This window comes from Polistes dominula, unplaced genomic scaffold, assembly GCF_049000335.1.
Source record: "Polistes dominula isolate Pdom_NZ unplaced genomic scaffold, Pdom_raw_medaka contig_32, whole genome shotgun sequence".
Taxonomy (NCBI): domain Eukaryota; kingdom Metazoa; phylum Arthropoda; class Insecta; order Hymenoptera; family Vespidae; genus Polistes; species Polistes dominula.
In genome coordinates, this window is record NW_028300880.1 from 92,369 (window position 1) to 118,097 (window position 25,729).

A 25,729-nucleotide genomic window follows, 5' to 3' on the forward strand; every position below is an offset into this window, starting at 1 on the left:
GATTCGTCCTTCCCTCGACCCTCTTTTCCCTTTCTACTTCAATCCTTCTTCGAGTTTTTTCACCTTTCGCGAAAAAAAAATATTTTTTTATCGGTCGACAGTTCGATGTCCTCTTCGAAATAACTTTCGCTTTTAAAGAAGCTGAAACGATTTCAATCAGAACAATAGGAATTCTACTCTTTTCATTTCATCTAATCGGTCACTGGGATAACACGTATGTGTATTATTTAAAGAGAAAGAAAGATATGCATACAATATACATTATATTAGTTACACGTGTGGTCCGCGATAAGATATCGAGGATTGAAGATATCGAGTTGCAAGAAGAAATATTTTCGAGATTAACTACTATAAACAATGAACGAAATTATTCGACAAATAGAGAGTTTATTATCAACGTTAAGAAAGACGATAAACAGCGTATCCTGGTCTGATCTTTTTTGATATTCGATTTAATCCAAATTCGTATGAAGAAGAAAAGATAGACAAGATGCACGTGCACTGCGCTATAGCGCAGGAAAAAAAGAAAAAGAGGCAAGGTGGTCGAGAAGAGTAGCTACGGAGAAGGGATGTTGATAGTGGGAGGTGATCTACGTCACGAACGAAGTAGAGAGAGAAAGAGAGAGAAAAGAGACTGCAAGAAGGGTGAAGCTGGTAGATAGAGATAGGCCACGATGCTGGCGTGACTTGACAATAAAGCTCGTCTCACCTCCAACTCGTTTCCTGCCTTGTCCTTTGCAACCCCTCGCACGCTCTCTTTTTACTATTTTTTACTCTCCTTCTGTGCAACCCCTTTGTAACATTTATCTCTCTCTCTCTCTCTCTCTCTCTCCAACGTCGTTTCTACCTATCAGAACGTTTTTCTTGTAGTTTCTTGTCAACAAAAATCTACAAAATTGACTAATTATACATTGTGCATATTTAAAAATTTTGTAAAGATTTTACAAATAAAAATAATGAAGGAAGGAACCTGTTGAAAGTTGGAACGATTAGTTTTAATCCTGTCGAGCAAGGAAACAACGTCTGTAGTTAGGGAAGCTTGTTCGAAATCAAAGACAAGCCTATTGTCAAGCAACCCTCTGTGGACTAGTCGGTTAAATCCTCGTTAGAAGTTTATCAAACTTCAAGCCTGTCAGTGGGCAGCAGCAGCAGCAGCAGCAGCAGCTCGTGCAAGAGCAGTTCGCGCTCTTCAACGTTGGAAGCTTTCATTCCAATGTAATATGTCAGCTAAATAAATGTTCCAGTAGGGTCTTGGAAAAATATGTAGTTGCGTTAAAATTCACGCTTAAATAATAATACCAATAATATATACATAGATGAAATAACTCCATAGAGAATTGACGCAGAGATGGAAATGGAAAAAGAATCGTGCAACGCAAACTCGAGCAAAGTTTATCGCGAGCTAGGGGTTTGCTAGGGAGGTGATGCTCGTGGAGGTGGATGGTGGGGTCAGGTTGGAAGAGGTGAACGTTTTGTTTACCGACGTTCCATCCCGATGGATTCATCGTCGAAGCGACGTAGTCAGCAGAAACGGCGTTGCAAATAAAGCGAGGGAAGCGCGAGAATGGCAAAGCTTCTCCATATCCATTTTCTCTTTTCGTTTTCTCTTTTCGTTTTCTCTTTCCGTTTTCTCTTTCCGTTTTCTCTTTTTAATGCGTCTTATTTTCCTGAGTACCTCTACTCGTGTACAATTTGGACATAGAATTTTAGAATTTGACATTTTTGTTAGAAAGAAAATCTGGAAAATAATATTATTCATTTGGATATGAAAGTTGACAAAGATAATCGTACTTGGAATTCTTGAAATAAAGATTAACTCGATGCGTGACACATAGCAAGAGTATTTAATTACTAAACGTAAGCAAGATATTGGTTTCGCTACTTGAAATTCGAGTAGGTAGAATGCGCGAAAATGTGGCTGCGCGAGGAGAAGGAAATTTTTGTTAACTGGAAGAGGAAACTTTTGCCTTGTTTCGGTTGCGTGCGTGGACTGGAACGAAACGCTGACTCCACGATATTTTTCTTTTTTCATTTTATTATTTTTTCTTTCTTACATTAAAAGGTAGTAGTTAGGGTAGTAGCAGGTAACGCCGATGGAAGTAATAAAGTAACTAAGGTCAATCCAAGGAAATGGTTTTGGATGTTTCGAAATAATATACCATACTCCGACGACTATCTGAAACTGTCGGATTGCGTGTCGACGTTTATTTATAATAAGAAGTATAATAATTATTTGTATGTACACACGAGAGACGATGTAACGGGAATTAAAACATTCTTAAATCGAATCGGACAAGTTTCGGCCAGTGTTGTTTTGGCCGAACGTGACCTATACGAGAAAACAATAATATATTTATATATATATATATATATTTATTTATTTTGTTTGTATATGCATAATATTTTTCTAATTAGGATCGGTGGCGTAACTTTACGCGCAAGTTCTCTCGAAGTTTTGTCCTTAAAATATGAACGATTAGCACCGACCTTTTCATATTTCGTTTCATCTAACGGAATTATTCCTTTTTCTTTTATTTATTGTTTTATCTTATCCTACATTCGCAAAGTTACGCCATCGTCTAACGCATAAACTACTCGACTTCTTCTTCTTATCGTCAAATTCGTAGAATAGACAAATGGAGATTCTTTTTTCGTCGAAGAAGTCAAGTCGTAGAAATACCATACAGGTATACCGTATACCGCGATTACTTTTTGTGCCATAATCATATTAAAACGATATATGTCCCTTTTTTAGCCCACTTTGGCCGTTTGCGCGTGTGATCTGATTGCGCGACAATGTACATTCACAGTCCAAGTTTCCTTTTTCGAAACAACTCTTGTCTACTCGACTCGCAAATGATACAGACCCCCGACCTATGATAGATATAATTATAATAGCGTAGGTATAAAAATATAATTTAAAAAAATAAACAAAGTAAAAAAAGAAGACAAACTTTTGGCAACAAAATAAAATTTCAATTATTATTCAATTATCTATTAGTAAGAAGAAAATGAATAAAAGGAGTCCTATCTTGTATCAAAACTTATGCAAATGTCCTAATTATAAGTTAAATTGACGTTAGAAGAGAGCGCGCGAGTTCTTTAATCGCGATAATTCTTACCAAGATCCGATAACTATTCCAAGCGATGCGATCATATATTACATAAACAATGTAGTATGAATCTATGTACACGCGTAGATCAAACGCTAGAGACGAGATTTTTTCATAAGTGCTTAATCCTACATTTGCCTTAACTTAATTCTAGACATCTTCTTGTGTCCTCAGTGTATCGTCGAAAAAAGAAAGGAAAACTACAAAAAGAAACAAACGAATAGCCAGCCATCCATCTATCCTCATATAAAGTTGTGTTTATAACGTTTATGCACGCACGCACGCACGCACGCACGCACGCACACACGCAAAAGAAGTGCTTTTTGCTTCTGTCATTTTTCGGAATTATTTGATTATTTTGGTGTCGAAATAACGCCCAGATCTCAGAGGTATCGGTCGAACGTTCTTCCCCATCAATCTTCCTCCCCATTTCTCGATCCATGATCGTTCTCGAAACGCTGTAAAAAAAATTGATCGAGAAACCACACAGAGATGAAAATGAAAAACATCTTGCAACCCTTTTGATTAGTCAATTTTCAAATGAACGAAACAAAACTTTCTAACAGAAAATATTGTGGATCGTGGGAAGCAACGAGGGATTACAATGTTGATCCGATCCGGAAAAGCTGGTTGCCGCGGAGCTTAATCTTATTTAAATGCTGACCCCGAATCGACCTCGGCCTTAATATCGTTACAGCGCGTAACCGCGAGCACAAAGTTAACGTTTCTTTTTTTATTCTTTTTTATCCTACGAAAAACTAGAAATGAAAAAGACAAAAAAAAAAGTAACGATATAATCGTTTATAGCGGCATCAATCCCGTTATTTTTCCGACGGAGGGGGCGCAGCCTCAACGACCACGATGATAAACCTGTAACACTTGGGAAACAATGATGTAATAGTTTTTACGAAGGCGTTAACGCGTCAGCCGTCGCGTCGTTTATCTCGTTGCACATCTTTCCGCGTAAATGCTTTTAAACGAGCCCCAGTCTGCGACATTATCGCCACACGGCAATCCCTGCTTTCATGAATTTTTATGCCTTGATACACCGTCCGAACTTTACATTCAAAATATTTACCAAATCATTTTTTTCCCCGATGTTTCTTTTTCATTTGGAACCATTGGACTCACCGACTCAAGTATTCGACTATCGAGATAATTGCGTTCAGGTCCAGCAAGCGCCTCCTCGGCGCTGTCGATGTCATAGGTAGACTTCAGGACTGGCCGGTGCCGGTTGTTGTTGTTGTTGTTGCTGTTGTTGCGGAGGTGGTGGTGGTTGCTGCTGCTGTTGTTGTTGCTGTTGCTGCTGCTGCTGCTGCTGCTGCTGCTGTTGAGGATGTTGATTTTGCGACTGATGTTGTTGCTGAGGTTGCGATTGCGTTTGCTGTTGAGGAGGCTGAGGAACTTGCTGTTGATGATGGTTGTGATTATGACTGTGATGATGACTCTGACGAGCCCTCAATATTTCACAGCGTTGCTTGTAGAGATCCCGCTCTTGTTGGGTTCGAGCCAGCTCGATTTTTATTCGTTGAAGTTCGTTTTGCAGATTACTGTTGGTCGTCTCGAGATCGTGACGTTGTTGTAATCGTTTGCTGCGACAGTTTTGCGCGTAGCCCCGGTTCTTCAAAGTTCGACGTTTTTGCTTCAAGCGGACAACCTTCGCAAGAGGATCGATCGCTTATAACGTTTTCGTTCGTTCACTTTTCTGTTATCTACATTTCTCTTTCTATCTCTCTTTTTATCTCTCTCTAATTCGCGGAACGATCGATCACCACCTCGAGAACCATAAACTTTCGTAGGTATTATCAGTATAGACTGATGAACGAATTAATTTCAAGTTCTCGAGATAGTCGTAATCAGTCGTTTAAAAGCAACAAAGGTAAATTCTGATCAATCTTTCTATGAGACGCGTATTAGGAAAAAGCGATTTGTTGATCAAACTTATCTCGTCATGGTTGTTTTAAAGGGAAAAAAATAAAAAGGCGAAAGCGATCGAGATGTTTTACCCGTATTACCTTGATCGAATGTTTGAAAAAATGAGAGACCTGACTCACCTCTTCCCGCGGGCAACCATGGAGGCGTTTGTTCAATTCGCGTACGGAAAGCGACATGAGGAGCTCGTCGTTCATAAGCTCTTCCTGTGAATTGGCAGGTCCACAACTCGAATACAATCCATTGGCAGTTCTGTGAGCAGGACTAGGACCACTGGCACCACAAGAACTGACCGAGCAAACGCTCAAAGGCCTACCCGGTTGCATGGGCATCGCATGCATGCTATCCTCCATGTTCTGCATGACACCCCCGCCCGCGGGAAGCATCCCGCCGCCTGAACCTGGACCACCATAGTATTCGATGTGACCGGACATCGTGATGTACCCACCTACGAGCGATAACGAGCCTCTCTCGTCGTTAAATTCTCTTATCCGATCGCGTTAGTTACACTACATAGAATCGCTCTCTTTCTCTCAATGAATTCTTTCGCGTATAACCAAGTGAAATATGTAAAAGATATATTACCGGGATGCCTGGTATGTCTCGGCAAGTGTTGAAGCTCCTGAAAATGATGATGATTGGTGGTCGATGAGGACCAAGCTTCGTGATGAGGTTCTTGCGCTTGTTCCTGAGGACAATGTGGTCTCAAATCGAGGGGTTCTTGCCTGAGGGATTGGGTTAGCCAGCCCATACTGACGCCGGGTCCAACTTGCATGTCATCCTGTAATATGGATCCCGGTTGTTGCAGATGCAAGAGGAGTCCACTGCGTTCGCGAGGATCTCGCTCCGCGCGTTGCAGCTGCAACGGGGGTGGAGAGGCAGAGACCGGTGGCGTGTCCGGCGGGGTGCCTGGATGCGAAAGGGTCGTCAAATGCGGAGCACCACCGGGTGGTGCCTTTACCAGCACCCCGTGTTGCACTTGTATATGAGGTTGCCCGTACAACGGATGGGGTTGTTCTAATTCGTGGGCCGGTGGGGTCAACGGTGCAAGAGCTAGGCCCTGAGCTTGTACCTGTCCTGGAATTTGCACCACGCTTCCGTTCACCATTACGTTAGGCGAACCCATTCGTACCTGAAACCAAAAATAGCGATATCGTTGACTTGAATTATTATCTAAAATATTTAAGTATCTATGATATATCGATATAATTAAGGGAATCGCATCAAATGAATTCTCACGTAATAAATAAGTTTAATCAAGGTAATATCGCACAGTTCAACGATACGATCACAGTTACGTGGAATAAGTTTTGCAAAAAAGAATATCGTCGAAATTAATGATGTTACACGCAATAATTGAGCGAGTAGCGATATCGTCGTTATCTCTTGAACTTCACTAATGAACTTCAACTTTTATTAACGACACCAGGGAGATAAGGATTTATAAACGTAATACTCGGACCGACCGACACGCTGCACCGTCATCGATAATTTCGCATTATGCAATTAACTTAAAGATTTATTCTTTAACGTTACGCGAAGAGAAGAAGCACGTGTGCGTTGACGGACCGGCAAATGCACGATACTCTCTCTCCCCTCTCTCTCTCTCTCTCTCTCTTTCGAGTCTTCTCACGATTCGTTCGTCCATTTATAAATATTTCTCTTCTTCTTCTTCTTAATTTATTGGCAAACACGATTTTTTCCAATTTTATCGTCCTTTGAAAATATAGTCTTTTTTTTACATATAATAGGAGAATGAAAAAAAAAGCCAAAAGAGGAGGAGCACCTCTCGCTTGACGTCGGCGGGATCGAGATGATCGAGGACAAACTCCTGGACGTATTCCCTCGCTAGGTGGTCCTCGGCTTCCATCTTAACTTCGTCGACCTCGACCTCCACCTCCTGCGCCTCCACCTTCTCTACCGCATCCGTTGCAGCTGCATACGTGAGCGTCTCCTCGGTGACAGCAGCTATTTCTCCTCCAGCTCCTCCTTGACAACTCGTCGCTGTTTCTAACGTCGTGACCACCTTTCTTGGCAGCCTTACAGCCGAAAAGAAAACAAAGTAAAAGAAAAAAAAACAAACAGAAAAAACGAGTAGGTAATTATCCACGTGAGTTTCTTCGACGATGCACGAACAACACGAACAATTTGCCTCCTAAACACTTGACACTTTTCCTTGCACTTCGATAACACTCGAAGCTGCTTCTTCTTCTTCTTCTTCTTCTTCTTCTTTCCCGCCAAATAATAATCCCTTTTCTTAGACCTCCGAGCGGACAACTTTTGCTCGTCAAAATACGCGGGTGTACCGAGCGTAGTTATCACTCCGAGAAATATTTCGATATTAACACGATAGACGGAGAAATGGACAAGGGGGGAGACAGAGAGAGAGAGAAAGAGAGATGAATAGATAGACAGATAGATAGATAGATAGATAGATAGATAGACAGATAGAGAAAGAGAAAGAGAGAGAGAGAGAGAGGAAGAGAGAGAGAGAGAGAGAGAGAAAGAGAGAGAAAGGTATTAAGAGAAAAAAAAGAGAGGGATGCGCGCCGGCAGAGCAGAGAGATGCGTCGTCGTCGGTGTCTCCGTTATCTGAGTGGTGGCCGATACGCTCGAGCGCAGCGCGCCGCTCCGCGCCGAACGTGACGGGGGTGACATGACATTGGCGCGCATGTCACTAAGTGACGTCACCTTTGGGGTGGGCGTACTCTCTGGGACCACCCCAAACAACGGTCATGAGTTGGGATTCGTTCGGTTGCCGCCATTTGCTCACGCCCCTTATCTTCAACTCCTTCCATTTTCAACCACTTATTTTCTTCTTTTGTTCTTTTCTTTTCTTTATTTTCTTTGCTTCTCTTTCAAAGCGTTTCTCTTTTCCAAAAACTCCTATATTATATACAAGGTTGGCCCACCTAACTGAAACCACTTCGACATCTCTGCAAATGTTAACTTTCATCTAAAAGCCTTGGTTGCACGATGCACCCCTTTCAATTTTCTTTTTCTCTTCTGAGATCTTTTTGCAAACGGTCCACCCTCCCCCTCTCGATATTTTCTCAATATGTCGCCGATAAAAACTTGCCTGCTTTTGGCAAAATACGAAGAAAATTGTAAAATGAGTAGAACTACTTAAACTACTTATTTCGATTGATTCCCTCGATGAAAATCGCTCAGCAATAGTCTCACTTTTTTTTTTTTTTTTTTTACCGTTAAATTGGAGCGTGAGTATTTTCACGCGAAAAGTACAAGGGAAAAGAGAAAATCGCGGCTTCGTATCTAAATAGGTTTTCGCAGACGTCCACGGGTCTTAACCTTTAGCCCTTCCTCGTACCCATTTCCGAGATGCCAGGACTTTAAAATACTTCATGAATATCAAATTTTCCTTATTCGCTGTCGCACCTACCTCTCGAACCCTCATCTTCCTTTCCTTCTTTTTATTCTCAACTCTATTACTTCTTCTTACGAGTAAGATACCAAGCAAGGTTCTTTGCCATTTTGCTTCTAATCCTTTACAAAGGTTTAATCGAATCGAATGAACGATCACGAACGAACGCGGAGAAGATGCAAGTAGTTGGATGCGTCTAAGTCATTTCTCAAGGTAGGAAGCTTTAAGGTTCTATCCGTACTTTAATCCTAGGAAAGAAGAAGGTGACGCGAGAAATCGGAGAAAATTTTGTTGGTCTAGACGGGGCGAATGTCGGCGAGGGTCGAAATAGAAGGAACAACGCCGATAGGATTGGCCATTTTGTTTGAGCGAGGAATTTGTCGACGCTGCACCGCTGCTCCGACGACATCCTTCGACCCCCTTTTCCCTCCTCTGACTCTTTCTTTCGCACGATCGTCGCTTACGATTTCTTGACGTGTTCGCGAAATTTTCCATTCACGATACCGAATCTACCTCTGTATTGACTAAATTGTTTGTCGACTTGAAAATATGATCAAAAGTCAAATCTAATTATATCACATTGATTACGCTTTTTCATCGATTATTCTACGAAAAAAATAAATATTTACCTATATAAATGTCGATGGACAAATAACTTGCAGTAGTCCTAATTGTGTGAAGACGTTTTAGATTTGTCCGTTCGGTTCGGTTCGGTTCGGTTCACAAAAACGAGAGAAGAAGAAAAAAAACCATCGAATCGGAAGATGCAATCGGAACGACGTTTGCTCGATATCTATGTCAGAAGGCGAGATCAATTTTCCTCAAAGGCGAATAAGTTTTGCTTGACTTCGCGCCACTATTAAATCTTTATACCGCGAGGTCAAGAGACACTGATCTATCGTATCGTTTGGGAGGGAAACGTCTGGCATAGACCCGGTATAGCCGCGGGTATAGCCGCGGTATAGCCGCGGTATAGCCGCGCAACTAACTTTACCGCGAGATTTACGACGGCAATTGCATTCACAAAAGCAAAAAGAACTTTCAAATCCGACCAATCGTTCTTTTCATCTTAACTCCAATGCCAATCTTCGAGTCGTTTATCTATCGGCATTCAACATTTCCAAAAACTACTCGCAAAATTACAGACTTATCTGATCTTTATATACCTAAAACGATAGAAAACTTGTTCGCTCGCGCGAGATTTATTTTATATTAGTCGACTTTTCCAACTATTCCAACTAATCCTACCAACCAAGTGGGGGTATCTTTAAAAATCGAATTAAAGCCGATACTCTCCTCCGATTTTGTTTTTTGTTTTTTGTTTTTTTTTTCCTTTGGCGGTCGTAAAAATTAAGTCATCCTCGTAGGCTCTATGAAGGTACTAAGAAGGTTAAGTTTATGGACGAGTTTCGGGATGATGTCGAGACCAAGGCTATCCTAGGACAAAGAGAGAAATTGGAGGATGGAGGAAGAGAGGAACGGGAGAAAGAAATGGAAGAGGATGAGGATGAGAAGGGTAGAGGAGGAGAAACGAGGGAGAGTGCTGAGCCAGCATAGCCGGCTTGCCAGGCTGCACATCGATACCAAGCAGTCAGCCAGCGAGCCAACCTACCGATGAACCCACCTCTATACTCACCTAACACCCACAACTCTCTCTCTCTCTCTCTCTCTCTCTCTCTTCCTTTTATAAAAGAAGACGCCATCGACGACGATAGGATACAAATTATTGCAGCGATATGATACAAGAGAAATTCTCTCAATTTTTAAGAACGTTCGATATGATCTATCGTAAATTATAACTCGATAAAAAAATCGATATAATTTATATCTAGTAGAAACGGCGGTTGCTGTTTATCCAATGAATAAATTATTTCTCGTCGAACGAGAAGAGTACTTCAATCGGCAGTTACTGCTACAGTTGACTAAATATTATTCAAAAAAATAGATTGCAAATTTCAAAACTACCCCTTTAGAAGATCTATTTTCAAACGTATTACGATGATAATAATAATAAAGGTCTCGGAAGTCGAACGTTTAGACCGTTAGTCGGTCTTGCATCAATTCTTTTCCTCGTGCTCTTCCTCGAAGATGAATCGAGATAATGCCACGGATACGATCTCGGAGGTCTATGCGCAAACTGTTGCGGTGATCGAGTGGCCAGAGCCGATATTTCCAAGGAAAAGCTACACCCTCGTTCCATTCATGAGCGGATGAGACGAGAAAAAGAGAGGAAGACGAAGACGCAAACAGGGGAAACACAGGGGAGGAAAGAGAGAGAACATTCGAAGGATAATCCTCGAGTCATTTGTCTGGCAACCGTTGAGACGTTCATTTGTTCGAAGCGCGATGACGGATGACACAATGAAGTAGAGATCGTGCGACGGTCTTCGAACGGTAGTCGAGAACAACCCTCTCCCTGTAACTCACCCACCCCTACTAGCTTCTACTTTATCTCTCTCTCTCTCTCTCTCACTCTTAGGAATTTGTTTGCAGTCGGTGGTTCAATTATTCTCGGATCATCGCTGCTTTGCATCGGCTTCGCGAACAATCGAATCCTCGTTGCTATTTGTGTCGCAGCGATTAAAAACATAACGTTCATTGACAACAGTTTGCTCCTTCTACGTTTTAAATGGGGGTTGACAGAGGCTAAAGATCGCAACGACCGGACGGAGACGGATAGAGTTTTCTTTATGACAATGAATATTAACAATTTTTGTTCTTATATATATATATATATATATTTAATAGAATAATAAAGCATCCATGCTATAGGAGTAAATATTATATAAAGAAATAATTGAGAAAGGCGGCGATCACCACGCGTGACCACGATGCGGAACACGCGAAAAGAATACGAAACGGAAGCAAACGCATTTGGCGATTTCCGCTGGGTGCCGGAACTGCCGTCATATTTGTCACTGGAACGTTATCAACGAGCAGCACTTTATTATTTCAGCTCGATAGGTATGAGTAAAAAGGGACTTTTGGTCTTTACCAAGATCCTTTGGGATTTCAAGAAAGAATCGTAGCTTCCTCTTTTTTTCTCTTTCTCTATAAATTCACTTTTTATGTAGTAGCTAATAAAGTCGCTCGAATGTCGACTTTTTCGTCATCAATTCGTCAGCAATTGCCTTGGTATGTTAATTAGAGTTATATACAAATAATTATTTCATAGATTTCGCGTGGGAAGGAGACAAGAGAATAAAGAAGTTCTTGGTGTCGAGTCACACCTGGCATCTACGATCATCCACGGTTGTGAGTTCCAGTGACGTCACGTCCGGCAGTGTGCAGAATAAGCAGAAATCGTGTAATCGGATTCCGGCGCATTTTGTAGCGTAGAAGTTTGAAAAAATGAGAGACACGCGCGTTCGCTGCATCGCGAAATACGAATTGAAAAAATGAGCGAACTTTACTAACCAATTTGTTGCGAAAGGAATTTCTGCTTGATAAGGGAAAAAGGAACAAGAATAGAAATGAAATTTATTTCATTTGTTACTATGTCGAAGAGTTTTTCGATATAACTCGTAAACGATTTTGTAACATTGTATACGATCCGACGAAAAACAAAGTTAAAAAGAAAGCGTTATCTTAGAAACGTTGCATTTCTCAGAGGCTATCTATCTTATCGTAGACCTTGATATTTTTTCTATTATTTTCCTATTAATATACATAGATCGTTCCACGTGGCATATTCTTTCTTTCTTTCTTTCTTTCTTTCTTGCAATTTTTCTTATTATGTCGTAACAACGCGTGTCGATCTAAACTGAAACAACTTGTGGTCTAGGAAAGAAATAAGAAGAGCGTACGCAGCAAGAAAAAATACGAGCAGGGAGGAGAGAGAAGAGAGAAGAGAGAAGAGAGAAGAGGTAGGAATGAAGACAAGGGGCCAAAGGGTTGAGAGCAAACATCGTTAATTTGCACGCAGGATGGATCTGGCAAAAGGTCAACATTACCGCGGTATGTATATGCTCGGCAAATACTCTGCACTGGACCGTGTAATCCGTTGGTTCGTACTTCTTCCAGCAGTGAATTTCGCCAGGTCTCGCGCGGCCCTTGCCCTTTTCGGCCTCTCTTAATAGTCTAATTGGCAAATAGATCCCGCTGTTTTCCAATTCCAGGCCGGTCCTATGTACGATCGATCGATAAAACTCCACTTCGCAGCGGGTGTTTCCACGCTCTTCGCCCCCCCCCCTTACTTTGATCCAACATCTGCGAATGCGGATCTAACCAAATTTTATTTATCACACGAACGGATCTTTTTCTGATCATTAACGATCGAATCTCCAAATCGTAGGATTTTAGATTCGTAGGATAGCTTGCTGAAAAGAGACAGAGTCGAACGATTACCGGACAATAGAGTTTGTTAGTGGAGATTCACCTGGATGTATTGTTCTCTGCAAAATGTCTATTCAGCTTTAATCCCGCGAATCGTTTCTTCTCCAATCGAGTAAATCAAACGATGCACATGTGCTTTCTAATTCTTTCCAAGCCTAACGAGTTACAAGGTGCTGAGCATTTAGCCCTTCTCGTCTTAGGCTCCGTAACTTTTCAACTTCCAAAGGATAAGGAAATTATTTTCATCGTTTACAGGTTTTATTGAAAATATTCGGAATAATATTTATAAAATTGTTTATTCAATTTTCATCTTATCTATTTCTTAAAATGATACGAGTAGCTTATGATAACTAAAATATGATACAAATATGGTACTCTGTCTGCGCTCATAAGAATACGAAGCACGGATGCAACCGATTTATGCACTTAGCTGCGTAGAAGAATTAGGCGAATACGAACGCTTGCGCAAAGATAACAAAATCTCTATGATCGGTTCTCTATCTCTCTCTCTCTCTCTTCCTCTCTTTACGTGCCGTTATCTCCGTTAAAGAAATTTCATTTTAGAAGGCATATCTGTATATATATTCCTAACTTAAGATAGATAATCGATTAATTACACATTTACATGTTCGCTTGCGAGATAAATAATATCGTTGACTGAGAGAATCGTGTTCTGCATTTGTGTAGAAGAAACACATGACGTATCTTGCCAAATTACATACGAATAGTACATTTAGGTTTCTTACGAAAGAAACGAAAGTGCATCAATTATCGAGGATCAACCATTTGTCAGTTATTTGTTCTATTTGTTTGGCGAGAATCGGATTTCTAAGACGTATCTTCAATTCGAGCTTTCCTCCTGTTGGCTTCCTTCCCTCCATTAACTGTCACAAAGAGCCATCGTGTTATAAAATAAAGTAGCGGTCATAATATTAATCTTAGGATCCTATGTTATTATTACATAACTTACTGGAAATGAGTCATGTAAAACGCATTTCATCTCGAGCGGATTCAATTTTACTGTCACGGTACCCAACAAACTGTCGCTTCTGAAAAATCCTCTATAACGATACAAACGTATAAATTCAATTAGAAGGAAGATTTTAATCGTTCGAAAAATACAGCATTACTACAGTCTTAACGTTGCTACAGCTTGCTCATGAAGACACTCACGTTAGAAAATCTTGTGCAGCATACGAAAGACAGAGAATATTTTTAAGTGAAAGTCTGTTTTTTTCTTCGTTATTCAAAAGAAGAATTAGATCTTTAATCGAATCACTGTCAATGTAGCAAATCACTTGACAATCAAATTTACGCGATGTGAAATATTTTCAAGTTTTTCGTGAGATATTTAAAAATTGCATCGAATTGATTGAATTAGGCACTTATTTTAAAGCACTATAAGAACAATTATACTTTAAAAGCCGCTTATATGTATAAGTCACATTGAAAACAAAATAAAAATAAATCTGTATTTCTTTAGCACGAAAACTTCATACCTTGGATGAGTGCAACACAGGATGGGGTTCAGCGAGCATCTGTAAGCAACGTCCTATTCCATTTACTATAATAATCTAATACGACTAAAAAGTATCTTGAAATATTCTCGGCATCCAAGATTTCGTGTTATCAAGTTTTAATCAATGTTGAAGAAAAAACATTATAGAAGATTAACAAATTGGGGAGAGAGAAAACTATGGGTAGAGAGATGGGTAGGAAATATTTATTTCTAAACAGTGGAAAATGTTTACTTAATTAGGAGCTGCAAATGATAGCTAGTAAATTATTAAACACGCTAATATTATAATAAAATTGCAAGAGGAAATAATATTAACTTTACCCTTTTGCCCAGACTTGACACTTGAGAGCATGTCGTTTGAATGACCGTTGGCATTGTCGTGAGCTGCGATCCAGAATTCCTGTTATTGGGAAGACAGCTTGGTACTCTGGATTGCAAGTACCTTTAATCGTCGATGTTCTGTCTGCAGGGGGATTCTCCGAAGGATAAGGAAACTCAAACATAACATAAGTATCTGCTTCTCGCGCGTAATTGATACCTCTGATTATCGATATCTCAACATCGCTATCGTTCAAGTCTGTACAACTCCTATCAAGTGAATATAATTGTTATATTTCAGGTGTTTTAGTTTTCTCAGAATGGAAATTCATTTCTCGTACTAACTGAACTATCGCATAAGTTTTAGTTTCATAGTGATGCAACGGAGGCGGTAAGGAATCGCGTCTTCTAACGCGTAACATATCCAAATCTCGAGTATATCCTAGGGCGAGTCGTTCCCATCTGTTATATCCCGGTACGTCTCCCAATTGCTTTGAATGATCTCTCGTAGAAAGGCACCACTGAAATAAGAACTTGTAAATATTTCTACTTCGAATCTATTTTTCAATATTAATTGGAATAGCAATTCGAATAGGTATATACTTTGATTTGTTTAATTAATTGATTCTCCAAGTTATCGTAAATTTGTTCATCACTTCCACCAGATTCCTCCAAACAATCTTCGCTATTGATCAATTGAAAATTTTCATCTGTTTGACCCGTTAAACCGTGCGCACTAAGTTCCATTTTAGCAACCGGTGACAAAGGTATAGAATTCATATCGACTGGTAAACCAGCTATACTAGCTTGAATCAATGGCTGTATTCCTTTCGCTTGTCTTAAATAATCGCGCGCCAATTCTAAATCTCCATCTTTTTTGGCTTTTAACGCGGCCTGTTTTAATTCGTGTTGACGTTGCTGCAACTGTATCATCTGTTTATCTGCCCGTGTGGTGTGCTTTTGATTTTTATTTACTACTTGAAAGAAGAAATATATATAATAATAATTAAACATTGAGGAAGAAAAAAGAAATCTTCCAGTTCTTTTCGCGAATGTCTAATTATTTTCAATGGAGGTGCTCGTTTCCGCGTAAATATTTCAAAGCAAACAATTAAATATATTTATAGACAAATACCTTTATTTGTTCTTAGAGGTGGACTTGGCACACCTGTTTCGGATGTTCCTTCCAAATTAGATTCTGATTTAGATTTGTCATCTTCTTTCGCTCCTTCTGCAGCAGCTTGAGTACTTGTAGAAAGTGGTGGAAACCCTGGTGGAGTAGGAAGTTCATCTAGAGGCACAGGTCTTCCACGTGCGTGATTTTTAAGTGCTTCCTCGAACTGCTTGCAAATACGACCATATCTTCGAGCCTTAGAAGAATTTCCTTCACTTTCTGCAGCTGCTTTCGTTTGTTTGTATACTTCAAGACGCTCTTTGAGAGCGCTTTCTATATCTTCTATTCCATGTCTTTGTTCCATTGCTTCGTCCATTTTATTTGAAGTTGATGTATCTTCTGGTTCGGCATGTTGTTGAATTTCTACGTCTTCTTTTTCAACCGATGGTGACGCTGAATTTACGGCGGATGCAGAAGGCCCAATTGGCGTAGGTGGCATATCGGATAAATCAATCGCTTCTCCAGCATTAATTGCCGCAATAACTATATCAAATTGTTTAGCAATTTTGACATATTGCATAGCCTCTTGCATATTACCAGCTTTTTTCCATGCAAGTGCAGCAACCTTATACTCCTGCTGTCGTTTCTTTAACAAAGTTAACGCTTCCTGATCGATCTGAACAGTTGGAGCAGCTGGTGGAGCAGCTGGTGGAGCAGCTGAACCAGCATCATTTTCAGAACTAGGTGGTGAAGGATTCTCTTCTGGCATTGCAGAGGATACATCGTTGTCTATAACAGATATAGAAATAACAATTAGTAGATTTTTTACAGATAGAAAATGTAATAATAAGTCAAATAATACCTGTAGGTTGTTCTGTGGGTTCAGAAGTAGCCGAAGGAGGTAAAGGAGGTGGAATATCGGCTTCGTTTATAGCGATACCCGACTGAGCATCCTTTAAAAGTTGTTGTAACGTCTTAACTCCTCTACCAAATCTCCTAGCTTTACTAGTTTCATTTTGTTGTTTTGCTTTCTTCTCAGCTTTTTGATAAAGAGTTAATCTTTCTTGCAATAATTGTAATTTCTCATCTGTAGGACTATCATTTGCCTTGTCAAGACTAGTTTCAGGAATTTCTTCTTCGGGATGTACTTCTTCATCCGATACAACCGCCTCATTCTTGGTAATCATATTGAGTTCTTCCTATTGCGAAAAAGTTCTTGCACATAATTGTGCTAATAAAACGTCAGGCCACGCGCGTTACTTTGTATTGAACAAATAGTTGTATATAATTATACATACCAATAAATCTGGATCATCTTCCCCGTCGGACACATCCTCATCTATATCTTTTACACTTTCAGATACCATTGCGTTTAAATCGGATGAATCTATCCTCTGAACTATTATAATGATTTCATATCAAATATATTGACGGTTAAAAGTTAATATGAACAATAAAGGAATATTAAAATCTTACTTTTAGGCTTTTGTTTTCGCGCTACAGTACTGTTACTTGTTAAGGCAGCCAACTCTGCTTCCAAATCCTCGTCATCTTCATCTTCTACAGATTGTCCAAGATTGTCAAAATGATCAGGTACTTGGAATATTCCATACTTCAAATGAAAATAGTATTATTAATAAAAATCAAGTGAATTATAAATAGGTACATACTCATATATATATATATATTATTAGTGAAATTAACCTGTTCAAGATTTCCAGACCTAGGCTGCCTTTTTGGCTCTTTCTTTTTACCAAACATATTGAAATATTCCTCTGAATATAAAGAAAATATTGACCAAAGTGGAAACTCGTCGAAATATTACTAAATTATCAATGATAACAGTAGAAAAATATTAGTGTTACATCTGTCATCCGTGTTAATGCGACGATTTAATCATTTCAACTTATCGATTTTCGTATGATTCAATCTGCATGCACTATCGATACGTTACGATCGTAAGCTATCGATATATCGTAAGCTGTGCATACTTCAAGTTAGATGGAGTTACGTGTGCATCGTTGTGGATGGGACTTTAGAGTAGACTGTAGAGTTGAACGAACCATGTGCTAGTTGAAAACAAAGTGTTTATAACCTATAATAAATAATTTCTTTTTAAAATGCAGAAATATCAGGAAAAACGTTTGACTCCAAAACATTTGGATCCAAAATATTTAACATTTTCATTTTTTACAACAAAAGAAATAGAACAGTTGAGTGTTATGAAAATTCGAACTCCTCTGTCATTCAATATATTGGGTCATCCGTTAAAAGGTGGTTTATATGATCCAGCATTAGGTAATTTCACATTCTATAAATAATCTGTATCATTTCCTTTTTGCTGTTTTTTTTTACTACTACATTATCTTTTATCTAATTTCAGGACCTTTGCTTGAAAGTTCAGATCCTTGTGCAACATGTGGTTCTACGGTATACAAATGTCCTGGTCATTTTGGTCATATAGAATTACCGATGCCTACTGTCAATCCATTATTTCATAAACCGTTATTTATGTTGATCAAATTATCTTGCCTGAACTGTTTTACTTTACAAATCCCAACGCATATAAAGATGTTACTATGCGCAAAACTAAAGATCCTAGAAATGGGTTTACTCAGCGATATAGACAGTTTGGAAGAAGAAATAAATTCAGTTACATCAAAGTCACAAAATATACCTGAATCCGATCTGGTATATATTCAAGATATAATAGAAAATTACATACGAAATCTTGTTAATAAAAAAAAATATGTATCTAACGGTCAGTCGAACGAAACTCTCTTGAATACAAAAAATGTTATCGCTCAGCGGCATTTGTACATTGATAGCATACTAAAAAAATATACCGTTGGAAAAATTTGCATAAATTGTCACGAAGCTATACCAAAAATAACAGCTTTAAAAAATAAAATTATGACCACTAAAATCAGCGATGGTGCTTTTACTTCAACTGATATGATGTCAAATAATGTAGTATATAAATTGGAAAATGTCATTATAATGCCCGATCAATCAAAAGAATACTTGAGAAAGTTATGGCAAAATGAGGAAGATTTTATTAAAATGATTATTCCTTGTTTAAGTAATGTTAAAGAGGAGTACGCGACGGATATATTTTTTTTTGACGTCATACCCGTTTTACCACCCATAGTAAGACCCGTAAACTTTCTTCATGGACAAATGATCGAACATCCTCAGAGTCAAGTATACAAAAGTATCATACAAGACTGTCTTATTCTTCGGAACATCATACAATATATTCAGCATGATAATACTAATCTACTTCCAGAAGAAGGAAAAATGGTTTATGATCAAATAAAGGGTAGTACAGCTGTAGAAAAGTTGCACTACGCGTGGCAAAGTTTGCAAACAAATGTAGATCATTTAATGGATAGAGAATTGAATAAAACTTCAGATTCCGCTAATTGTCTTGGATTGAAACAAGTTATTGAGAAAAAGGAAGGTATCATAAGAATGCACATGATGGGAAAAAGAGTTAACTACGCGGCACGTACCGTTATTACACCTGATCCAAACTTAGATATCGATGAAATCGGCGTTCCGGAAATTTTTGCTCTTAAATTGACTTATCCTGTTCCCGTGACACCCTGGAATGTATTGGAATTGCGAAAGTTGGTTTTAAATGGACCAAATGTTTTTCCAGGAGCAGTTACAATAGAAAACGAAGATGGAACTGTTCAACGTCTTAGTCCTATTGACATAACTAAGAGAGAAGCTGTCGCAAAACGTCTTTTGCCGAGCAGCGATAAAGCTAATAGATTCTTTAAAGGTATTAAAGTCGTTCATAGACATCTTCAAAATGGTGATATACTTTTGATCAACCGTCAACCAACATTACATAAATCAAGTATTATGGCTCACAAGGCACGCATTTTAAAAGGGGAAAAAACGTTACGTCTTCATTATGCTAACTGTAAAAGTTTTAATGCAGATTTTGATGGAGACGAAATGAATGCGCACTTTCCGCAAAATGAACTTGCAAGAAGCGAAGGTTACTTAATCGCGAATGTATCTAATCAATATCTTGTACCAAAAGATGGTACTCCTTTGAGTGGGCTTATACAAGATCACGTGATTTCTGGGGTTCGTTTAACGATGAGAGGTCAGTTTTTTAATCGAACCGATTACATGCAATTAGTTTATTGCGGATTAGTTGGACATAAAGGAGATTTGCAATTGTTACCACCAAGCATTTTGAAACCTGTCCCATTATGGTCAGGCAAGCAAATAATATCAACTGTTCTTATTAATATTATTCCCCCGAATACTGCAAGGATTAATTTAAACTCAACAGCAAAAATTAATGGTAAACAATGGCAAACTAATAAAGCTCGCCCATGGAAATGCGGTAGGGAATTTACAAATTCTGAACAAATGTCAGAAGCAGAAGTCATTATAAGGAATGGCGAACTTCTTTGTGGCGTACTTGATAAAATGCATTATGGTGCAACACCATATGGTCTGGTACATTGCGTTTACGAATTATACGGAGGATCATATTCTAGTAAATTGTTAAGCGCATTTGGTAAACTTTTTCAAGCATTTTTACAACGAGAAGGATTTACTCTCGGTATAGAAGATATTTTAGTTGTATCAAAAGCAGATATGAAACGTAAAGAAATTATTTTGCAAAGTAGAACGTTAGGAGAAGAAGTACAAAAGAGTTTATTGGAAATGCCGGCTGATACGCCTTCAGAAGTATTATCGTCTAAAGTAGAAGAATCTTATTGGGCTGATCCTAAATTTCGTACTCAAGTCGATCGAAAATACAAGAATGTACTAGATGTTTATACTAATAATATTAACAAAACGTGCTTACCAGCAGGGCTTTTGAAAAAGTTTCCCCACAATAATTTACAATTAATGGTACAATCTGGAGCCAAAGGATCTATGGTTAATACTATGCAAATTTCCTGTTTGCTCGGGCAAATAGAGTTGGAAGGTAAGAGACCGCCGTTAATGATAAGTGGCAAAAGTTTACCAAGTTTTCCTGCCTATGATCCAACACCAAGAGCAGGAGGATTCATTGATGGCCGTTTTATGACAGGAATACGTCCTCAAGAGTTTTTTTTTCATTGCATGGCCGGTAGAGAAGGTTTGATCGATACTGCAGTCAAAACTAGTAGATCTGGGTACTTGCAAAGATGTCTTATAAAACATTTAGAAGGTCTAGTTGTCAATTATGATTCTACCGTTAGAGATTCCGATGGTAGCTTGATTCAAATTTATTACGGCGAGGATGGTCTCGACATACCCGCCTCAACGTTTTTAAAAAAAGATCAAATAGATTTCTTAATAGATAATCAAAACGTTATTGTCGATCCGAATCTGGTAAAAAGTTTAAAACAAAATTCCAATTATGAATCTACTTTAAAGTCTGTGAAAAGAATTAAAAAATGGTCAAAAAAGCGTAGCATCTTGCCGAATAATACTACGAGAAGAAATGAATTTTGCATATTTTCCGAGGAAAATTATAATCCTAATAGCGCGAAATCTAAATTTATCGATAGAAATAGTGGAAGAAGTAAAGCAACTCTGTCGTTGTTAAGAAAATGGATAAGGATGGACGAAGAAACGAAACAATTATATAAAAAACAGTGCTCCAAATGTCCAGACCCTTTAATTTCCAAATTCAGACAAGATACTGAATTTGGGGTACTTTCGGAAAGATTGGAAAACTTAATGGACGAATATATGTCGAATAAATCTGTTGGATCTAAAAGAAAAATCGAGAAGAAAGAATTGAGAGATCTTTTGTGGATGAAAGTAATGAAATCTATATGCCCACCGGGTGAGCCCGTTGGTTTGTTAGCGGCACAATCGATAGGAGAACCCTCCACTCAAATGACGCTAAATACATTTCACCATTCAGGACGTAGTGAAATGAATGTTACCTTGGGTATTCCGCGATTGCGTGAAATTTTGATGATGGCTTCGAAAATGATCAAAACTCCTTCTATGGAAATTCCTTTCAAAAAGGGTTTGCACAATCTCAGCAAAAAATCTAATGAATTACGCAAAACATTGACTAAATGTATGTTAACTGATGTTTTGAAAACTATTAGAATTGATAGAGAAATGGTACAGTTACCGAATAGAAGACTCGTTCATACGTTACACATTGAATTTCTACCTTATAAGTGTTACAAAAGTGAATTTTGCGTTAATCCAGAAAGTATTATTAACAAAACCGAAAACATGTTTTTTAAAGCATTGTTTCAAGAAATGAAAAAGTCTAAATTAACCGGTAATCTAATACACGTCGAAGAAGAAAAGAAACAAGGAAAAAACGAAGATGCTTTATTAGACGAAGATGAACGTGAAGATCAAGACACCTCAAAGACACCTAAAACAACAACTAATATTAAGAGAGATTTTGGAGAAGAACACGAATCCTCCGACGAGGAAGAAGTTGCGGAAGATGCAGATGCTACGGTCAAGAGAACAATGTCCCGGCACCAAGAAAATCAAGAATATGAAGAAGATTCGGAAGATACGGAAAATGAAATAGAAGATGGTAATGAAAAAGAGGACAATAATAACGAAACCGTAGACACAAAACTTGATGTGAAGAGATCGAACGAAGATAGCAAGTTGGAAGGAGAAGGAGAAGGAGAAGGAGAAGGAGAAGGAGAAGAAGATGACGAGAATGTAGAATATATAAATAATGATGCGAAGGATATACAAAAGAGACGTCAACATGTATTGGAAAAATATTTGTATGCTTTGGAATACGAATTCGATCAAGACAAATCGCTATGGTGCAAATTCAAATTCTGGGTTAATAAATGATATTGCTATTATAAAATACATATGTTGATAGTATATGATGTTTCGCGTATTATATTAAAATCAAATATTTTCCATTACAGTTGCCAATGAAAATGATCAAGATAGATTTGCCGACAATTATTAGAAAAGCAGCAAGTAAAGTCATTCTCTGGGAGACTCCTAATATAAGGAAAGCATTTACTATCGAAGGTACCAATGGAGAAACTATTCTCAAAACTGATGGATTAAATATAATAGTAAGTAAAACAAATACTATACTATATTACGAATAAAACGATAATAAAAAGATAATAAAAAGATACATTTGATTTTGTCTGTTTTTTGGTTTTTAGGAAATGTTCAAGTACAATGAAATTTTAGATTTATCTCGATTATATTCTAACGACATTTATGGAATTTCGCAAACTTATGGCATCGAAGCTGCTAATAAAGTAATAATAAGAGAAGTCAAAGATGTATTTAAAATGTATGGAATAACGGTAGACTTTAGACATTTGTCTCTGATTGCCGATTACATGACTTTTGATGGTACATTTAAACCTCTTAGTCGCAAAGGAATGGACGATTCCGCCTCTCCTTTACAACAAATGAGTTTCGAAAGTTCTCTCAACTTTTTGCGAAATGCCACGTTGCAAGGTAATCATTCTCTCTCTCTCTTTATCTTTTTTTATTTGATTACAAAGAAAAAATATTATAAATCATGTTGCGTTTTAATTTGTAGGAAAAAAAGATGATTTAAAATCGCCATCCAGTCGATTGATGCTTGGTCAACCATGCAAGTCGGGTACAGGAGCATTTTCTTTATTAGCAAAAATACATTAAGAATGTTTTAATCGCAATAATTAATACTTGACGCGAATAATGTATATGTTGTATAAAGAATATAAACATTTTTCTAATGTTACATCAAATAAGTTTCCATCAATGCGCCTATGGAGGTTCATAAAAACCATGCTTAGTTTGTACATATTGTAAGCCGAGTGCACTTTATTTCGCAAAATTGATATACAAACGGTATGATAAACGGTAAAAAAACATAACGGTGTTACGGACAAAATTTCATTGCTTGAGATGTTATAGTATTGCTTTTAGACTAGTATTCAGAATTACGATCTAATATTTGTGTGACTCGTGCGTGCATATCATTGCTATGCATAGATAGATTATTTAGCTTAAAAATACAACACGTTGAAGAACCATTCGTTTTCATTTATTTGTGAGTTTGGATCGTGCTTAACAACAAATCGTAATTAGCACCAGAGAATTTTTCCAACTAGAACAAAGAATATTGAAATGTACAATTATATTATTGCAATATTTCATTGGAATTATATTAATCGGAGGTTTGCGGAGGAAAGGATACGATGATTATGATAGGTTCGAACTGTGAGCTTTAATTATATTACGCCTCGTCCGATAATCGTCCGATAATCGTCCGATAATCGTCCGCCGCAAAGAGTTAATGACTATTAATAATAATACATTTGGAACAAGGGAAATGTTACACAGAATCTGTAATCGTGCTTAATATAAATGACTAAATATATATTTTCAAAGTTTATACATACCACTTTGCCTTCCTTGATAAAAACAAAAGTAGGCATGTTGGTTATTTCGTACTTGTTAACTATATCTTCACATTCCTCGACATCGACTTTAAGGAAAATTACGTCTTCTCTTTCCTAGAACCAATAAACGCTTATTAGGCGTCATTTGTTAAAGGCGGAAAATCATTTCCTATTGGATAAATTATTGTACCTTGGCTAATTCCTCGATCTTTGGTCCGATTGCTTTGCAAGGACCGCACCATGTCGCGTAAAAATCAATTACGACCAGAGTACTGCCAGCCTTTTCCAATTTTGCATCCAAATCTGCCTGCAAGTGTAAGACAAACAATTCTTTTTATCTCAATAAACGCGAGTGGGTTTACACAGAGCTAGAGGGATATATTGAATAGAAATCAGTTAGCGATAAGTTATCAAACACTTGATGAATTAATATTTGTCATTCAAATAATGTATATACGTGTTAAAAGTCTACCTTTGTTGTGATTACGTGGTTTATAAAAGATATCGAACTAAGAATGAAAAAGATAGCATAGCAAGTAACAATGATATCATAAAACAATCTCGATTAAATTCTTGCGACATAGATACGCGTAATATTACGTTAATATTACTAGTCATCGTGGTGCAGTCCCCCTAGTCGATGCGATGCATAATTATTCTTATTAATTACATTATTAGCGTTTAAGGAGAAATAACGAAAGAATTGCATTAGTTAAAATTAAGCTGATTGAATGAAACATGCATGTTTGCGGCTAAATTGAATATATCAAAACGACATGTTTTTTTTTCTCATTTTGAAGATCGATCTATCGAAGGCCAGTTCCTGCCACGTAAAAGCATGATATAATCATGCCAAAGTATGTCACCATTGCCGCCTCGATGAGATGCATCCGCTTCTTTCGTTTTTCCAAGGTTATGCCATTATCACGTTTTTTTCTTCTTTCGAAAATGGGAAAAATAATCAATAATAATATATTAAAATAAACTTACGGAGCTTGCAACATGTTCGACGGATTTCACCATTTTGCCGTTTCGTTAGGTAGTTTGCCGTTCGAAAGTAGTATTGTTCTTTTGAAAAGAAGTACGTTCGAAGCAGCTAAGTTTTCGTTAAAGACTGACCGACCGCGCTCTATGATCGAACAAAGTGAAGCCTCGCGTGTCGCTCTACACTTTTCTCCTTTTCTCACACCTATGTATATAAGTATGTATGTATATGCGTAATCATTCTTCTTCCTTCCCCCGACTCAATGAAGGAAACCGGTAAGTGGAAGGAGCGTGAACAGGGCGAGGCATAAATGCGCGCGAATCTTCCCAACCAAGCGGGAAGGTCCAATCCAAATCAGACAAGCAATAACAAAATTAATTACTCTAATAGTTTTTCGATTATTATTACAAATTTCTTATCGAATTATTGTTATTATTATTATTATTTTTTTTTTTTTTATATTTTATGCGCATTTCTCTACGTTTTCCTCTAATCTCTTTCTCCCCCTCCTTTACCGATGATTCTTCAAAATGATTGGTACGTTTCCTTTGAATTCTAAGCGCGGGATTTTTAAATGAACGACAAGAGAAACATTCCATCGTTTGATCGTTGAAAGCGTTCTTATGAAGAAATACGTGGAGGTTAATACA

The 25,729-nt window shown here is 38.0% G+C and overlaps 4 protein-coding genes across 15 annotated transcripts; 1 reads left to right on the forward strand and 3 right to left on the reverse strand.

Moving 5' to 3' along the window:
- Positions 1–2,173: 2,173 nt before the first annotated feature.
- Positions 2,174–9,385, reverse strand: tj (Maf family bZIP transcription factor traffic jam). 4 transcript variants are annotated; one of them, XR_016177645.1, is made up of 5 exons: positions 9,057–9,385; positions 5,631–6,177; positions 5,159–5,493; positions 4,245–4,770; positions 2,174–3,571 (listed from the first exon to the last, which is right to left on the reverse strand). XR_016177645.1 is itself a non-coding variant. In XM_089175567.1 (4 exons), exons 1-4 carry the CDS (start codon positions 6,913–6,915, stop codon positions 4,315–4,317), a joined length of 1,422 nt encoding a protein of 473 aa, XP_089031693.1. In that variant the 5' UTR covers positions 6,916–8,096; the 3' UTR covers positions 2,174–4,314. The 4 variants fall into 4 exon arrangements, 1 of the variants encoding a protein (XP_089031693.1); XR_016177643.1 differs by lacking the exon at positions 9,057–9,385 and adding an exon at positions 6,832–8,095; XR_016177644.1 differs by lacking the exon at positions 9,057–9,385 and adding an exon at positions 6,832–8,090 and having other exon boundaries at positions 5,168–5,493.
- A 1,832-nt stretch (positions 9,386–11,217) lies between these two features.
- RpI1 (RNA polymerase I subunit RpI1) lies at positions 11,218–23,430 on the forward strand. 2 transcript variants are annotated; one of them, XM_089176216.1, is made up of 6 exons: positions 11,218–12,384; positions 17,840–18,011; positions 18,097–22,514; positions 22,607–22,762; positions 22,859–23,162; positions 23,248–23,430. In XM_089176216.1, exons 2-6 carry the CDS (start codon positions 17,936–17,938, stop codon positions 23,346–23,348), a joined length of 5,055 nt encoding a protein of 1,684 aa, XP_089032342.1. In that variant the 5' UTR covers positions 11,218–12,384; positions 17,840–17,935; the 3' UTR covers positions 23,349–23,430. The 2 variants fall into 2 exon arrangements, with proteins under 2 accessions (XP_089032342.1, XP_015182840.2); XM_015327354.2 differs by lacking the exon at positions 11,218–12,384 and having other exon boundaries at positions 17,701–18,011.
- On the reverse strand, positions 13,040–17,626 carry l(2)gd1 (lethal (2) giant discs 1). 8 transcript variants are annotated; one of them, XM_015327359.2, is made up of 12 exons: positions 17,418–17,626; positions 17,190–17,325; positions 17,012–17,112; positions 16,576–16,912; positions 15,735–16,502; positions 15,203–15,576; positions 14,945–15,120; positions 14,603–14,869; positions 14,262–14,300; positions 13,936–13,945; positions 13,733–13,823; positions 13,040–13,646 (listed from the first exon to the last, which is right to left on the reverse strand). In XM_015327359.2, the coding sequence occupies exons 1-11, from the start codon at positions 17,472–17,474 to the stop codon at positions 13,743–13,745; spliced, it is 2,346 nt and encodes a 781-aa protein (XP_015182845.2). In that variant the 5' UTR covers positions 17,475–17,626; the 3' UTR covers positions 13,040–13,646; positions 13,733–13,742. The 8 variants fall into 8 exon arrangements, with proteins under 8 accessions (XP_015182845.2, XP_015182842.2, XP_015182841.2 ...); XM_015327356.2 differs by lacking the exon at positions 13,936–13,945 and having other exon boundaries at positions 15,203–15,573; XM_015327355.2 differs by lacking the exon at positions 13,936–13,945.
- LOC107069783 (thioredoxin-2) lies at positions 23,307–25,332 on the reverse strand. Its single transcript, XM_015327379.2, has 4 exons — positions 25,085–25,332; positions 24,285–24,401; positions 24,095–24,208; positions 23,307–23,799 (listed from the first exon to the last, which is right to left on the reverse strand). Exons 1-4 carry the CDS (start codon positions 25,115–25,117, stop codon positions 23,737–23,739), a joined length of 327 nt encoding a protein of 108 aa, XP_015182865.1. The 5' UTR covers positions 25,118–25,332; the 3' UTR covers positions 23,307–23,736.
- Between the last annotated feature and the right edge of the window lie 397 nt (positions 25,333–25,729).

Coding starts and splice junctions, on each gene's coding strand:
- tj (XM_089175567.1), bottom strand. CDS start 6,915: ATGGAAGCCGAGGACCACCTAGCGAGGGAATACGTCCAGGAGTTTGTC. Junction 6,178..6,831: donor CCGCCGACGTCAAGCGAGAG/GTGCTCCTCCTC, acceptor TTTTGGTTTCAG/GTACGAATGGGTTCGCCTAA. Junction 5,494..5,630: donor GAGACATACCAGGCATCCCG/GTAATATATCTT, acceptor TATCGCTCGTAG/GTGGGTACATCACGATGTCC.
- LOC107069783 (XM_015327379.2), bottom strand. CDS start 25,117: ATGGTGAAATCCGTCGAACATGTTGCAAGCTCC. Junction 24,209..24,284: donor AGATCGAGGAATTAGCCAAG/GTACAATAATTT, acceptor TATTGGTTCTAG/GAAAGAGAAGACGTAATTTT. Junction 23,800..24,094: donor TTATCAAGGAAGGCAAAGTG/GTATGTATAAAC, acceptor TCTTTGTTCTAG/TTGGAAAAATTCTCTGGTGC.
- RpI1 (XM_015327354.2), top strand. CDS start 17,834: ATGCAGAAATATCAGGAAAAACGTTTGACTCCAAAACATTTGGATCCA. Junction 18,012..18,096: donor TTTATATGATCCAGCATTAG/GTAATTTCACAT, acceptor ATCTAATTTCAG/GACCTTTGCTTGAAAGTTCA. Junction 23,163..23,247: donor GCGAAATGCCACGTTGCAAG/GTAATCATTCTC, acceptor TTTAATTTGTAG/GAAAAAAAGATGATTTAAAA.